The sequence below is a fragment of the Salmo trutta genome, chromosome 6 (assembly GCF_901001165.1).
Source record: "Salmo trutta chromosome 6, fSalTru1.1, whole genome shotgun sequence".
Lineage (NCBI taxonomy): Eukaryota > Metazoa > Chordata > Actinopteri > Salmoniformes > Salmonidae > Salmo > Salmo trutta.
This window is the reverse complement of record NC_042962.1, coordinates 50808842-50820991: the sequence shown is the minus strand read 5'-3', so window position 1 is coordinate 50820991 and position 12150 is coordinate 50808842. Positions and strand designations below refer to the sequence as shown.

Here is a 12150-nt window from a genome sequence, read left to right as displayed (position 1 = left end):
ACTAATTGAGTGTATGTAAACTTCTGACCCACTGGAAATGTGATGAAAGAAATAAAAGCTGAAATAAATCATTCTCTCTACTATTATTCTGACATTTCACATTCTTAAAATAAAGCGGGGATCCTAACTGACCTAAGACAAGGATTTTTTTTCGAGGATTAAATGTCAGGAATTGTGAAAAACTGAGTTTAAATGTACTTGGCTAAAATGTATGTAAACTTCCGACTTCAACTGTGTATGTAAATATCGGGGATTTTGCATAGACACTCCTCTGCCTACAGGTAGCCATTCCGGCTCTACCACTAAACTATCTATAAATGAACGGGGCTCTAAGGGATATTCTCCTGCACTTGCAATGGGAATATTGGAACATCATATCTTCATTTCACTTCGGCTCACTTGACGAATTGAAGAGGTCGGGCTGCGCATGAGAACGAGCGATTTACTAGGCTATTAGATGAAATATAACAGACAAATCTAAACAAGCAAGCTATCAAATCAACGAAGAACCGTCCGTAACCTACCACTGTTGTTTAGAAGAGAAAGTTCCATCTCCTGACTCCAACGTATTCCACGGTAAGTAGACTAAAGTGCGTAGTTTAAGTGCGTACTAGGCTTTTTTTTTACTACTGAAGTGAATTTCCACTGTCAAAGTTCCGTAATAGGAGCTACGATGCTAATATCTGTGCATACATAGGCTACTCTTCAGAATTGTGTTGTTTTGTAGGCTACAGTAGGAGTCACCGATTTGCCTGAAACTCCATGTCATGCATTCACAATCTAACGGTAATGCTGTACAGTGTATAAGGATCAACTCGCTTGTCGAGTCTGACCAGCTGAGGATTTCTCCTTTTCAGCCATCAATTTCCTTTGTGTTTCCTGTAGCCTATTGTCACTGGATCGATTGCTTTCATTTTACGCTGGCGACTCGAACCCAATCTTGCTTGTGTCATTCGTTTTTCCCCGTTAACGTTTAGTAATGACCTGTCAAACACACTCCAGTAATGTCTGAAATAGACTCAAAGCAATACGATGTTTTTTTTGCATCTCAGGCGATTTTGGGGGTAGCCAGGGGCGAAAATCTGATATCAACTTTGGAGGGGACAATTACATGACATTTTCTCAAGAGCAATTCCTGAGGGGGACACCAAAAGTAGTGCTGTAACACATAGTCTACATTGTAATATGGTAAATGTATATTGAGGAACCAAAGAAATAAGGTGCTTGCTGTACTCCTAACTACGGGTACCCAAAACTACACAACTAATCACAACAGCAATACCATTGCCTTTAACAAATCTTAGTTCAGTCACCAGTTTAAGTTGACAGTGGGGGTATCCATGGCATTTTCCAATTATGTTCCTGTAGTAGAGTTAAAAATGGTTATTCCAGCAAACTTCAAATTATTAGAATAGTACACAATGCAGAACAGAACAATCAGGTTGAGGGTCATTGGCCAAAAGCCCGCAAACAGGAATATTCCAAGTTCAGACAGAAGGGTCAGATCGCCAGGAACTTTACTTTTGGTTTCTAATTTTAATTGTTGCGCTACTGGTGATGCCTGTTGATGTTAGGTAGGCAGCTACAGTAGCTGAATGATGTTAACATCTTCAGGTTTTGTTTCATTAAATGTATTTTATTTTATCTGGGTGCTTACGTCACCTACTAACACCCTGGTACTACCCATAGCTATCACTCTCCTCAGTCTGAGAAAACACTGAGAGAGAAAGGTACGGGTTGCAGATTACTCCTTTGTAGAAGTCCGTAACGTGAAATAAATAAAACGTCCCAAGGTTAATGCTGTAGATATTGTTATAAGGGGATGTGAGACTATCGTAACACGTAACTTTCAGAGTTTTATTGTTGTTATTAATATAGTTACAGAGTGCTAAAAGTGTTGCTAGCTAGCATGACTTTCTTTCTGTGATGCAGACGGCTAGCTGAGCTGCTGACTAGTGATGGTGTTGCATTATGGGGGATGTAGTTTTTGCCCTCTAAGGCGATTTTACGTTGTAACTTGTTTGTGTTGCAGTGGTTTTGTACATGAGTTGTTGTATTTTGCTACTATCAACACTGAAAGCACCTAGCAATGTATTGGGGATGTGAGACAGGATATGTGTTTTACCTTTCTTCATGCTCCTGTGTAGAACAACTTGTCAGGTGGTGCATTGGAGACTGATGTGTTCCTGTCCTGTCTTTTCACAATACTATTGCAGATCAACATAAAAGCCTTAAAGACAGCCGTGGTGTCGCTCTTCATTTCTTGGTTCTCCTGTGGTGCATAAGAAACCCGCTACATTCCTATTTTACAAGTCAAAAAAAATTGAGAACCTTTCATAATGTTGCCAAACAAAGACTCAACAAACTTACCTGAGACTCCCTGTCTCTGCCAGTCTGTCCCTGCTTATCTGTCCCCAACTCTGCTGTCTGTGTGCCATCTGTTGCCTGCTCTGCCTAATGACATCATTGTGAAACATTTCCATTAGAATTTCATTTCTTTCTTATGAACATTTTATCAACTAGTCTTTGAGATATTAGGCTACTAGGGTTCTTACTTTGCGTTTTGGTGTACTGAAAAATACTCTGATGTCCGTCTTTTATTTTTCTGCCATTTTTCTACCTGGCTGGCTGGCTACGCACACACACAGTGTGTAGGTTATTTACAGTAGGAGATGGGCTTCTATCATCTTCTATCATTCTATTTGGGCTTCGATCTAAAAGGTAGCTAGCAAATGTGAAACGGATTAAAATGACAAGAGTTGACAGCTGTATGAGTTCACCATTTACACAACATATGCTGCAACCTTTTGTAATTTTAATAGTTTGTTTCATATTGGCTGGCTTCCAACAATAGCTGAATTTGCAAAGCTAGCGAGCACCAATTCCGTTTCAGTGGTGTTTGCTATAATCTTTGCTACCCGGGTTAAATAAAGGTGAAATAAAATAAATAAATAAAAGTTCCCTTGCGACAATTTAGCTTTTGCAACGAGACCATTAAATATATTTAAGACAATGGTAGAAGAGTGTAGTTCAGTTTGGACTTCAGTTTATCGCTAACCTTATCACAGGGACTTTGAAGCACTAACTTACATCATCTGCATGCTGATCTTGGAATAAATTGACGATAGCAAAGATTCCATCTTTGACGAGGCCACATAAATGGAATAATTACTAGCTAGCTTAATAGTTAATATTTGCCCGCTAGCTCTGCATATTCAGCTAGTGTGTGTGCGCGATTGACTGGATTAACCTCACGTCAGTTACGTTCATTGAGTGCCTTTCAGACAGTGGATACGACCCCTCTGTTACCTTGCCAACTAAGGAACTGGCAGTGGATCAAACCATTGTGAGGCAAAGGGTGGGGGGGGGTCGCAATCTTTTGAAACTTAAAAACGCGCTATAAGTGTCTATAATCAGCACAATTGCTTTCATTGCGTATTATTAATATTATTTAAATTACATAGTTATGTTTCAGTGATATATTGGGGGGAGACAAATCATATTATTCCCAGGATGGGGGGGTCGTGTCCCCGCCCCTGGGGGTAGCCCAAACCTGCAATAGAACCCTGGCCCAGCGACTATCAGGCCAATACCTTTAAACCGCTACGCCAAGAGATCCGAACCTCTTGACAAGATGCCTAGGTATTGGTTAAGGTTGCTATAATATTTCCTTCCGGAGAGCTGTCCCCACGCCTCTCTATACCAGTGGTTCCCTATACCAGTGGTTCCCAACCGTTCTCGGTTTCCAAACCACCAACTGAATTTTGCTCTGCCCGGAGTAGCCCCTCATATGCATTTGACCAGTATGCCTATGGTCTCGAGTCTTCTCAAGTACCCCCTGTGGAAAAGCCAAGTACCCCTGGTGGGGAACCAATGCTCTAAACGAAGTTCCTCCCCACTGGGCAAAAACTGGTTGAATCAACAAAAAAAATCCATGTCATTTCAACAAAAAGAAATGTTATGTTGTTGAATCAATGTGGAAAACTGGATTGGATTGCATTTGCAAATAGGCATCAATATAAGAGAATTTCTTTTCACCCCCTTTTAATTTTTTTAACCTAAATCCAATGTCATGTGAAATGTTCTGGTGATTTCATGTTAGTTGACAACTCAACCAAATGTTAATCAAAAATAGACATTGAACTGATGTATGTACCCAGTTGGTCAAGTGTACATGCCTCTGCGAGGGCGCCATCCCACATCGGACTCCAACTTCACCCCGACTGTCAAACAACCGCTTTAACCGTTAGGCCAAGAGATCTGAACCTCTTGATGAGACTTATGTAGGCTATAGATAGGTGTAATCTAGAGCCAGGCAGGGAAAAAAGTGATTATAAAGGGAATTTGACAATTTTGACAGTGTTCGGACAAAAACTTGAATACCTGAATTTCAACCAAAATGCCCGATCTACACTCATTATTTGTTTGTGCCAGTAGGCTACAAAGTTTTATGATATCTTCATCCATTGTCTGTTACATTTGTCAGAATTGTATTTTTAACAATTTAGACAGCCGTTTCTAATATACAGTAAGTAGGGCCAAAAACTCTCACATCAACACCATCATCCCAGAAACCCTAGACCCACTCCAATTTGCATACCGCACCAACAGTTCCACAGATGATGCAGTCTCTATTGCACTCCACACTGCCCTTTCCCACTTGGACGAAAGGAACATCTATGTGAGAATGCTATTCATTAACTACAGCTCAGCGTTCAACACAATAGTGCCCTCAAAGCTCATCAATAAGCTATGGACCCTGGGACTAAACACCTCCCTCTGCAACTGGATCCTGGACTTCCTGACGGACCGCCCCCAGGTGGTAAGGATAGGTAACAACACATCCACCACGCTGATCCTCAACACGGGGGCCCCTCGCGTGCGTGCTCAGTCCCTTCCTGTACTCCCTTTTCACTCATGACTGCACGGCCAGGCACGACTCCAACACCATCATCAAGTTTGCCGATGACACAACAGTGGTAGGCCTGATCACCGACCGATGAGACAGCCTATAGGAAGGAGGTCAAAGACCTGACCATGTGGTGCAAGGACAACAACCTCTCCCTCAACGTGATCAAGACAAAGGAGATGATTGTGGACTGCAGGAAAAGGAGGAACGAGCACGCCCCCATTCTCATTGACGGGGCTGTAGTGGAGCAGGTTGAGAGCTTAAAGTTCCTTGGCGTCCACATCACCAACAAACTAAGATGGTATCAGTACACCAAGACAGTCGTGAATGTGCACGACAAAACCTATTCCCCCTTCGGAGACTGAAAAGATTTGGCATGAGTCCTTAGATCCTCAAAAGGTTTTACAGCTGCACCTTCGAGAGCATCCTGACGGGTTGCCTCCCTGCCTGGTATGGCAACTGCTCGGCCTCTGACTGCAAAGCACTACAGAGGGTAGTGCGTACGGCCCAGTACATCACCGGGGCCAAGCTTCCTGCCATCCAGGACCTCTATACCAGGAGGTGTCAGAGGAAGGCCCTAAAAATTGGCAAAGACTCCAGCCACCCTAGTCATAGACTGTTCTCTCTGCTACTGCACGGCAAGCAGTACTGGAGCGCCAAGTCTAGGTCCAAGAGGCTTCTAAACATCTTCTACCCCCAAGCCATAAGACTCCTGAAGAGCTAATCAAAGGGCTACCCAGACTATTGCCCCCCCCCTCCCCCCACGCTGCTGCTACTCTGTTATCTACGCGTAGATACTTTAACTCTACCTACATGTACATAATCACCTCGACACTGGTGCCTTCGCACATTGACTCTGTATCGGTACCCCCTGTATATAGCCCGATATTGTTATTTACAGTGTTGTCTAAATATTTGTTATGCTTATCTCTTACTTTTTTTAAAGGTATTTTCTTAAAACTGCATTGTTGGTTAAGGGCTTGTAAGTAAGCTTTTCACTGTAAGGTTTACCTACACCTGTTCAATTCGGCGCATGTGACAAATAAAATTTGATTTGAAGCCCAATGCAATTCTGAAGTCTATTGGGCCTACATCCACCGTGTGATTTCAACAGATTTTGCTGTATATTCTAAAATTAATTCATTATTGTCTTTTGTTGAAATGATAACGACATTCCAACCATGTTCACCATTATCCAGTCCACTTGTGGCATGATTCCACTATTTATCAGTTTGCATCAGTTTCAATGCAGGACTTTTATTTTGAAGGCGAACCGCTGATTTGACTATTGTTGCTAAACGCTACTGCTGCTAACTTTACAGTCGTGGCTTGTGGCGTATCACTATCGAAAGTGCGGAGTTCCGACTGAGACGTTTCACTTGAACAACCCTCCAAGTCGTAATTCAAGTGAGAATCTCGGAGAAAATGTTGTGATGTTTCACCACAGACGTTTAATCTTTTTAACCAAAAGATGACAAATACGCTTTTGACAATTAGCCTCTAAAGTTGTTAATGTAGATAGTTTGACCATATTGTCAATGTTAAGCGAGCTAGCTAACTTTTTTTTATTTTCATCGTTAGCTACCTTATCAATTTATTCAGTCTATACTTATTTTTCTAATTTTAATATTTTTTTGCTATATTTTTGGAAATTAAGTTGTTCAAATAAATAAATGAAGCCAAAAAACCCCTAGGCTAACTCTGTCTTAATATCTCCCCTAACTCTCCTGTTGCACTCTTTATCACTCTTTCTTTTTGTCTCTCTGCCTCTCTCTGTGCCACTCTCTCTCAAGCCTGCAGTCATGACTGAGAACATTCGTATCAACAATCCCAATGTGAAGTACACAGATACACACATCGAGGCTCAATACTGCTACCATACTACTGCTGTACGCAGGGATGGAGACACACTCACAGTAAGTCTCACACACACACACACACACACACACCAGCATCACCGATCTCATTTCTAACTGTTACTCTCGCGTCTCCACCCCTCCAGGTGACCCCGTCCGTTAGTGAGCTTGAGTTCCGTACTGAGCGACGTGTCCCCAGGCTGGGGGTGATGCTAGTTGGCTGGGGAGGAAACAATGGGACAACCGTCACCGCTGCTGTCCTGGCCAACAGACTGGGACTCACCTGGAGAACCAAAACTGGAGAACAGGTAAGGTGGTGTGTGTCTCATTGAGCCTACTTTGTAACAGTGTTTTGGCCTATTTTCCAAAGACATGTCTCTCCCCTGATGCAGACACACACACACACACACACACACACACACACACACACACACACACACACACACACACACACACACACAATGGTTTCATGGAGTGTTAAGGGCTTAACATTGACTGACACACTAATGTTTACAACACAGGCAGTCCTTTACCTTATATTGATTTTTTTATTTTACCTTTATTTAACCAGGCAAGTCAGTTAAGAACAAATTCTTATTTTCAATGACAGCCTAGGAATAGTGGGTTAACTGCCTTTTTCGGGGGCAGAACGACAGATTTTTCTACCTTGTCAGCTCAGGGATTCGATATTGCAACCTTTTTAGTTACAAGTCCAATGCTCTGACCACTAGGCTACCTGCCGCCTCGGGGCATCATTACTTCCCCAAATGTGTGTTTTTTTTTGTTTTTTTTTCCTGTTTGAAAAAAATCGCTCAAATCATTCTCCATTTAATGCAGAGATATTCAAAGTTGGGGTCCCGGGGGGAATTGCAGTGGGTTTGCCAAAACAATTTAAAAGTGAACATTATTGTATAGGATAATATAAAACGTTTTTGAGAAAGATAATTTGAAAAATAATTGAGTGCATTTATTTATTGGTTTTCTTAATTCTGATAAGAGATGAAAATGTAGTGAATTGAAGGTTATTTGTTGATGTACAAATCCCAATTTAAAAAAAAAAGAAATTTAAATGGTAAATTAAGGTTGTGTCATTAGATTTTGGGTGGGGTTGGCTGAAATTCTGGTTGGAAAAAAGGAGTCCCCGTAGAAAAAGTTTGAATACCACTGATTTAATATGTTGTTATTATTCTATACTTTTGTTTTATCTCTGTTTTATTACCCTCTCCCCCTTTCCAACCCCCCTCCCCCTTCCCAGAAAGCCAACTACTACGGTTCCCTCTTCCAGTCCTCAACTGTATGTTTAGGGCCGGGGCCAGATGGAAAGGAAATTAACATTCCGTTCTGTGACCTCCTACCCATGGTGCACCCTAATGATATTGTCTTTGATGGTAAAGGAGTGTGTGTGTGTATGTGTGCTTGTCTGTCTATGGGTGTGTGTGTGTCTATATGTAATCAGAGAAGGAATGCTGACACTAGGTCAGTTCTTCATGGGCCACTGTGGAGAAGGAGAAGGTAAAAGGCTTCATGTGGAATGTCTCTCTGCCAGGCTGGTTATTTAACCTCCTGATTAACTCTATCAGTTTATCTAGCACCATTATTCAGCACTGCCCCGGAGGCAGAGGTACAGTATACACCTCTGGTCCTCTAGTCTAACTGGTCCTCTATCTTGTTTTGGGCCTGTCTGACGGGTTTTCTTTGAAGAGGCATTAGGTTTGTAAAACGTTAGCTAACTAATTAAATAAAGAGAGTTTGTGTCAGGCTGGGACATCTCATCCATGGACCTGGGCAGTGCGATGGAGAGAGCCGAGGTCCTTGATTGGTCCCTCCAGGAGAAGCTTCGCCCACACATGAGTAACCTCCGACCCCGAGCCTCCATCTATATCCCAGAATTCATAGCTGCCAACCAGGCGGGCCGAGCAGACAACGTTCTGAAAGGGACCATGGCTGAACAGGTACGCCCAATCCCAAGTAGTGTGTGTGTGTGTGTGTGTGCCTCGTACACCCTGTCCCCTAACCCTTTATCTCTTACCCCATAGACCCTATGTGTCTCTGTGTGTCTGAGTAGTGATTCTTCTCTCTCTCCCTCCAGGTGAAGCAGATCAGAGCAGACATTCAGGACTTCCGGCATTCAAGCGGCGTGGACAAGGTCATCGTTTTGTGGACGGCCAACACCGAACGTTTCTGTGATCTCACAGCCGGGGTCAACGACACGGCCAAGAATCTCCTGGCTGCCATACAGGTAGAGATCTGACAGATCTATTCTCTCTCTCTCTTACACTCTCTCCCTCTCCCTTTTACACTCTCTCTCTGTCTCTGTCAGTCAGGTGGGGAGGTGTCTCCCTCTACTTTGTTTGCCGTAGCCAGTATCCTGGAGGGCTGTGCCTACATTAACGGTTCTCCCCAGAACACGTTTGTCCCTGGGGCGATAGAGCTGGCTGTGGAGAGAAACGTGTTCATAGCAGGAGATGACTTCAAGTCTGGTCAGACAAAGATCAAGTCAGTCCTGGTCGACTTCCTCATCAGTGCTGGGATCAAGGTGAGAGGTCGACCCAGTCCAATTGATGTTTCATTCACTTTAATCGGACTTCTGTTATATGAACAGTCCCCGTTCCACTTGTATAATGACAAAGTACATAATTATACAATTTCTAAGTTATTCAAAAATTACTATACAACATGTTAAAACTGTTATTACAACGATAGTACCCAGGTGTAAGGGCAATTTCATGTGTGTAAACACTAGGCTAATACCAGACTGTACAATAACGTGTTGCCGTCTGTTGCCATGACAGCCCACCTCCATTGTCAGCTACAATCACCTTGGCAACAACGATGGTATGAACCTCTCGGCACCGCAGCAGTTCCGCTCCAAGGAGATCTCCAAGAGCAATGTGGTGGATGACATGGTCAACTCCAACCCTATACTGTACCGCAAAGGGGAGAAACCTGACCACTGTGTAAGTTTGCGGGTGTTTTTTTGTTTGTGTGTGTGTGTGTGTGTGTGTGTGTGTGTGTGTGTGTGTGTGTGTGTGTGTGTGTGTGTGTGTGTGTGTGTAACACAGAGAAACCTGATCTGTGTTAAGAGTTGAATGTGTGTGTTTTTTCATACCTGGTAGATATCAATAGCATTGCGTTTCTTTTACTAAGTTGCAGAAAGTATGCATAGTTTTTCTTGAGAATTACTTGACTCTGTTGTCTTGCTGTGCGTGTGTGTAGGTGGTGATTAAGTATGTGCCGTATGTGGGGGACAGTAAGAGGGCGATGGATGAATACACCTCTGAGATCATGATGGGAGGAACCAACACTATCGCAATGCACAACACCTGTGAGGTGAGACACACACACACACACACACACACACACACACACACCTACACCTCAACCTGATTTTTCTAACAAAGGTGTCTCTCTCCAGGACTCTCTGCTAGCCAGCCCTATCATCCTGGACCTGGTCCTCCTCACAGAGTTGTGTCAGCGTGTATGTGTTCGGCCCCAAGGATCAGAGACCTTCCAGTCCTTCCACAGTGTCCTGGCTATCCTCTCCTTCATGTGTAAAGCTCCCCTCGTCCCCCCTGGGGCCCCGCTGGTCAATGCCTACTTCAGACAGAGAGCCTGCATTGAGAACATCATGAGGTCAGAACACATACCACCCTGTCTTGTTAGGGATTTGTCTTAGTGGTCTCCAATCGTAATGTTTGTTACTGAACTTCCTGTCTCTTGTCCAATAATAATGTTGTACCGGTCTCTGTGGTTATATGGATTCAGTTTTGCAACTGACTAGGTATCCCTTTTCCCTTTCAGAGCGTGCCTTGGTCTCCCCCCTCAGAACCACATGCACCTGGAGCACAAGCTGCAGAGGGGCTTCCTGCCTCGCCACGACAACCGTATCTACGACAATGTGCCTACCAAGATGGTCCTAAGCACCGGTTACCACGTCTCCCAACAGAATGGTGTCTGCGCACACGTGGTGAAAGAGGCAACGATTGGATAATGGCTGCAGATTAGGTCTCTGTCATCACGGGGAAGATTCTAGAAGTGTCCACAGCCATAGAGAAACAATTACATCCATAGTTTAGTTTAATAGGATCCCCATTAGCTGTTGCACATGCAGCAGCTACTCTTCCTGGGGTTACACAATATTACATATTCAGATACTTATATACAGTGCAGTTAAATTAGATCCATAGAAAGTTATCCAAACTCTTTATACAGCATACTGTATGATGATCATGTTTTATTTGGCCTATTTGTGTAAGATGCATACAGTAGGAAAAATTGGCTCAAATCATTGTAACTTTTGGATGACCAGTTTAATATTCTGTGGTTTTAGACTCGTATTGCTCATATACATACCAACTTAACCAAACTCTGTTCTTGTATTTGTTCCAATGACATGTAAAATGCAATGTTACCCTACCATCCCTACCCTTCTTGGAGTAAACTAATGGACAACAATACTTATACTGCTACTTACAGCTATTTTCGCTCACATCTACGATACCTGTATTTAAACAATTATACATGTATTGCTAATTTCCCCTTTCTTCAAGTGCTGGATTTTCACCCACAGCGGCCAATCCACCATTCATTCTGATAGTAAATCCAACCCTCCAATGTCTACAGATTAACCCATCTTTCCCGGTATAATGCCATTTTTATATTTCCTTTTGCAATACATCCCTCCATTTTACTATGTCTTTTGAGTCCTTGTAACATTTCTACCGATATTGCCAAAAAAATAAATACTTTACCCAAGAGTATAATCATATTTCCCATTGACTGATCTGAAAAAACACGATCTCCTAACAATACAGTTTCCATGTCCCTGATATTATGACATACAGTGAGGGAAAAAAGTATTTGATCCCCTGCTGATTTTGTACATTTGCCCACTGACAAAGAAAGGATCAGTTTATAATTTTAATGGTAGGTTTATTGGAACAGTGAGAGACATAATAACAACAAAAAAATCCAGAAATACGCATGTCAAAAATGTTATAAATTGATTTGCATTTTAATGAGGGAAATAAGTATTTGACCCCATCTCAATCAGAAAGATTTCTGGCTCCCAGGTGTCTTTTATACAGGTAACGAGCTGAGATTAGAGCACACTCTTAAAGGGAGTGCTTCTAATCTCAGTTTGTTACCTATATAAAAGACACCTGTCCACAGAAGCAATCAATCAGATTCCAAACTCTCCACTATGGCCAAGACCAAAGAGCTCTCCAAGGATGTCAGGGACAAGATCGTAGACCTACACAAGGCTGGAATGGGCTACAAGACCATCGCCAAGCAGCTCGGTGAGAAGGTGACAACAGTTGGTGCGATTATTCGCAAATGGAAGAAACACAAAAGAACTGTCAATCTCCCTCGGCCTGGGGCTCC

The 12150-nt window shown here is 42.7% G+C and overlaps 1 protein-coding gene across 2 annotated transcripts; it reads left to right on the top strand.

The window, feature by feature from the left end:
- Nucleotides 1–278: 278 nt before the first annotated feature.
- Nucleotides 279–11528, top strand: LOC115196159 (inositol-3-phosphate synthase 1-A-like). 2 transcript variants are annotated; one of them, XM_029756778.1, is made up of 11 exons: nt 279–576; nt 6703–6825; nt 6912–7073; nt 8021–8153; nt 8524–8717; nt 8855–9004; nt 9086–9301; nt 9558–9722; nt 9982–10095; nt 10181–10398; nt 10567–11528. In XM_029756778.1, the coding sequence occupies exons 2-11, from the start codon at nt 6712–6714 to the stop codon at nt 10754–10756; spliced, it is 1656 nt and encodes a 551-aa protein (XP_029612638.1). In that variant the 5' UTR covers nt 279–576; nt 6703–6711; the 3' UTR covers nt 10757–11528. The 2 variants fall into 2 exon arrangements, with proteins under 2 accessions (XP_029612638.1, XP_029612639.1); XM_029756779.1 differs by lacking the exon at nt 279–576 and adding an exon at nt 6221–6316.
- Nucleotides 11529–12150: the final 622 nt, after the last annotated feature.